The 4,473-nt window shown below is 34.3% G+C and overlaps 1 protein-coding gene across 1 annotated transcript; it reads left to right on the top strand.

The window, feature by feature from the left end:
- The first annotated feature begins 156 nt into the window (after positions 1-156).
- On the top strand, positions 157-1,109 carry LOC110037641. The gene is made up of 2 exons (XM_020742340.1): positions 157-455; positions 534-1,109. Exons 1-2 carry the CDS (start codon positions 276-278, stop codon positions 966-968), a joined length of 615 nt encoding a protein of 204 aa, XP_020597999.1. The 5' UTR covers positions 157-275; the 3' UTR covers positions 969-1,109.
- Positions 1,110-4,473: the final 3,364 nt, after the last annotated feature.

Genomic DNA, 4,473 nt, shown 5'->3' with positions numbered 1-4,473 from the left:
ATATATATAGATATTATTTGTCATTTCAAATTGAATCAAACCAGTCAATATCATATGTTTTTATTATATTATACTTGCTAACTTTATCTTTACCCAAAAGCATTTGAATACCTAATTCAAAGACACAACTAGGTTACAATGCCTCTATCACACATTGTCATTAACCCAACCTTACGTTCTACATATAAATCAGTACAAAGACAGACTTTAATAAAACCTGCACTCTCACAATATTTCATTCAGCCCCAACCTTCAACAAAAAAGAAAGTTAAGCCATGGCTCCTTGCTGTTCCCTTTGCTTTGATCCCCACAAACTGCCCAAACTCCGCTCCTTCTTTCAACCCTTCTGCCTCCCTTTCTGCCGTGGTGTTTTCTCCCCCTCCCCTTCCCCTCTCCCCTCCGATGACGATGGCGGCGCCACTGACGCCGACAACTACCATCTTAACAATCATCATGTCTGTTTCCATACAACATCAAGCAAAGTTTATAAAATTTATATAAAAAAAAAAACTAATAATTTTTTTGCTTTTCAGGTGATCATCTTGGAGATCAGGCAAAGGGCGATGATGAAGTCGAGAAGCCAGCCGAGGAGCTCCTTCATAATCGTGACGGCAGAGGAGTTTGGGAGGCTTATTAATGCGGTGGCACCGCCGCCGCCGCCATCGAAGGCGAACAAATCCATTGATGTAGAGAGAAGGGAGAAGAATGATGGAAAATATGAAGGAGAGGAAGAGAACGAGGAGTTCTTCTCGGTAAAAAGCTGCTTCTCTCGGTGCTCTAGCGGAGACGAAGACTGCTGGTTGAGTGGGAGGACGGCGGCGTTGCTGGTGACGTTGTCGGAGGAATGTGAAGGGTGGCCGTTTGGGCTGTGGCGGCGGCGGAAGGTAGTGGTGCTTCCGCCATTGCCAAAGTCGCCGGCGGATTCCTGGACTTGGCATAAGAGGAACCTGAATAATGTTAAGGTTTAGCGGCAGCTGCCTTAAAAACAGGTGTATTGGTTCTCATGAACAAAGGAGAGGGTAATGGGGATAAAAAGAAAAATAAAATTTTCTCAGGGTCAAATTTAAAATTTTAAAATTTATCTTTATGTCATTCTTCCTGTCTATAACGTAGCACCAGTTCAACAAAAATTACAGTTATTGTTATTAGTTTGTCAATCTCTCTATGTTATACACACATGTTGTGAGCACATACTCGTCATACAGTTCATGGAGAGTTTTGATTTATTGTTATGAATATATAATATCAATTAAGTTAATATATAGGAAAATAGATGTATTATATGTATTTGTAATCATATTTTTTTGGTAATGTGCTATTTATGAATGGATGTTAAAAGTTTTGCTGAAAAGTGTATATTATTCATGGGCTATGCATGTAAGCGCTATTAGTATTATGCTGATTTCTGATTTGATGTTAGAGTTTAGGGGGTGTTTGGTGAAACTTTAAATAAGATTTATGTTGGAATTTAATGTAAATCCAGCCAAAAGAAAATCACAGAAACTAAAACTGGCCAGCAGTCCCTTAAATCCAATTTTCTCCCCATTTTGTAACTTGATTTATTTTTTAACGTAAATTCGGATTTACTCGCTGCGATTGTTTTATATTTGAAAGATGATAACACGTGTGGATTTATATCAAACACTTCAAATAGATTTAACAGGAGTTATACTCAAACCAAATCAAACACTGGTATAGATTTACAATATTTACATTTGATAAATGTTGATTAACGAGCTTTACTAAATTCTATTTAATGTAAATCCTATGTGCAACCAAGCACCCCCTAGATGAGTTAAACTATGATTTTACTATAGGAATTTATTCTTTTTCCGATGGTCATATACCATCAGTTAAATATCATAAAATCATCGGTTAATAAATTTTCTAGCTTGTCAGTAATTTTAAAGGCGTAGCTAAAACCCTTTTCAGTAATTCATAAACAAACTGCTTTACCGACGACTTTTTGTTATGGGTGATATTCCAACGAGCGATGATTGACGTTTTATGGTAAATTTGAAGACGTAGGTAAACCGTCAATTTTTGTCCAGTTTTTAATTATCTACAATCATTGAATTTAACTGTTGCTTTTGCATAGGTAAACTGTTGAATGTAAAATACAAGGTAGCCATCGACAAACTGGAACAAATGTCAATTTTTTGTTGTAGAAACAAACCATCAGTTATGCATCGGTATAGTAACCAACGATGTTTAACTGTCAGATATCACGACAACTGGTTGATGCACTGTCAAAAGACCAATGATAAGCTGTAAGAAAACTATAGAAATGAAAAAAAAAAAATCTCTTGCTTCCTAGTGACAATTTTCACACCTACAATCAAAGATGCGATAATTACAACGCAGTTTTACCAATACAAGTATTTATCAAACTGAAATCACAATAATAAATTTTCCAATCAAATAAATAAAAATCGAAAATCATTAAATTAAGCATATATAAAAAAAGGTTTAGAAAAAGAATGTCCGCTCTAATGCTATATATATATATATATATGAAAAAAGACCCTAGCTAAACATCCTTTGTGCCCTCATCATCATTCTCATCATAAAAATCATCTGTCACTAGCTGCTATTCTCGCTAGTATACTGGAGTACATCTAATTCTGATTTGATCTTGACCTTTATCTCTAACCTCATCTCGGTGAGCTAGGTCGTGACCCGTAAGGACATTTGAATGTAGTCTTTTTTTGATTCTCAGGAGCTATTGGTATTTGATGGTATCTTGAATATTTATCCAGGAAACAAGAAAATAATGACCAACTAATCTATCCAACATCTGGTCTGAAAAGAGTAATGAGAAATGATCTTTCCTGGTGGCTAAATTTAATTTTCTATAGTCAATACAAATTCACCACCCAGTGACTTATCTAGTGGGAATTAATTCATTCCTTTCATTAACAGCTACAATAACTTCCGTCTTTCTTGGAAACACAATGGATCAGACAAACCCATGCATTGTCCGAAATTGGATAAATAATACTTGCATCTAATTACTTTAATATTTCTTTATTTACCACTTTTTTCATAATAGAATTCAATCTTCTTTGAGGATCTGCTCTAGGTTTATAATTATCTTCCATTAAAATCATGTGCATACATATTGAAGGGTTGATTCTTTTGATATCAGCTAATGTCTATCCAAAGGCTTTCTTGTAATGCCTTAATGTTTCAATTAATTTTTCCTCTTGAGATTCCATTTAGTTTGAGGATATTATTACTGGTAATGTTTATGAATTTCCTAAATAAGCATACTTTAGATGCTTTGGGATTACATTCATCTCTAGTTTAGGAGGTTTTTTAATAGAAAGAATGAGAGGTTCATTATTTTATGTAGCATCTAAATGCTCAAATCTTTCCTAAACATAGTTTGAATCCTCATTGATCATCTCAATAGACTTATCTTAGAAATTAGTATCATTTTCATACACCTGTTCTTGTTGTCTTGTTTTAACTTCACAATTTTCTCTGAATTTGTCATTACTTAAATAATCAATAATCTCCATTCTATAACAATCATCTTCTATTCCCTTAGCTCGATACTTCATCAACTTTAACACATTAAAAGTGACTTCCTAGTCATTAACTATCATGATTAACTCCCTTTTTTGTACACCTATCATAGTGCATACATTAACAAGAAAAGGTCTCCCTAAAATGATAGATATTTCTTTATCTTCCTCTATATCTAAAACATTGAAATCCACAGAGAAGATACATGTATCCACCTTAACCAGTACTTTATTTATAACCCATTTTGGATACGTGATTAATCGATCAGCTAATTGAAGGGTTACAGTAGTGGGAGAAATCATTCCTAAGCTTAACCTTCTGAATATAGATAAAGGCATAAGGTTAATATCAGCTCCTAAATCACATAGAATTTTTTCGCAGAATCTTTCTCCTATATCACATGGAATAGTAAAGCTACCAGGATCTTTAACTTTTTAGGAAGCTTTTTCTGAATTATTGTGTTGCACTTCTCACTAAGCGCAACGGTCTCGTGATCTCCAAACTTCCTTTTCTTGTTAAGGATTTCCTTCATAAACTTTGCATAGCTCGACATTTGTTCCAGAGCTTCAGCAAAATGAATGTTAATGGTTAGCTTCTTGAGTATTTTCATAAACTTTGATAATTATTGATCTAGCTTCAGCCGTCTCAGCATCTGAGGAAAAAGAGGTGGCAGTTTCTCTTAACTGATCTCAGATGTAGAGATAGGTTTTTCCAAGTCTTTCAGAATATTTTCTTCAGATTTTTCAATTTTTTCCGTCTCTTTCTCAACTTCAGTCTCTTTTTGAATTCCAACAATTAATTCCCTTCTACTCCTGAGTTGGACATCCTTAACTTGCTCTTTATTAGTCTCTTTAGGGTTTATCTCAATATTGCTAGGAAGCGTTCCTTTGGTCCTATTGCTAAATGAGTTAGTAATTTATCCAAGTTAATTCTTTATATTTC

The sequence above is a fragment of the Phalaenopsis equestris genome, unplaced genomic scaffold, assembly GCF_001263595.1.
Source record: "Phalaenopsis equestris unplaced genomic scaffold, ASM126359v1 Scaffold222567, whole genome shotgun sequence".
Lineage (NCBI taxonomy): Eukaryota > Viridiplantae > Streptophyta > Magnoliopsida > Asparagales > Orchidaceae > Phalaenopsis > Phalaenopsis equestris.
Note: the sequence above shows the minus strand (reverse complement) of the source record. Positions and strands in the feature narration are given on the sequence as shown.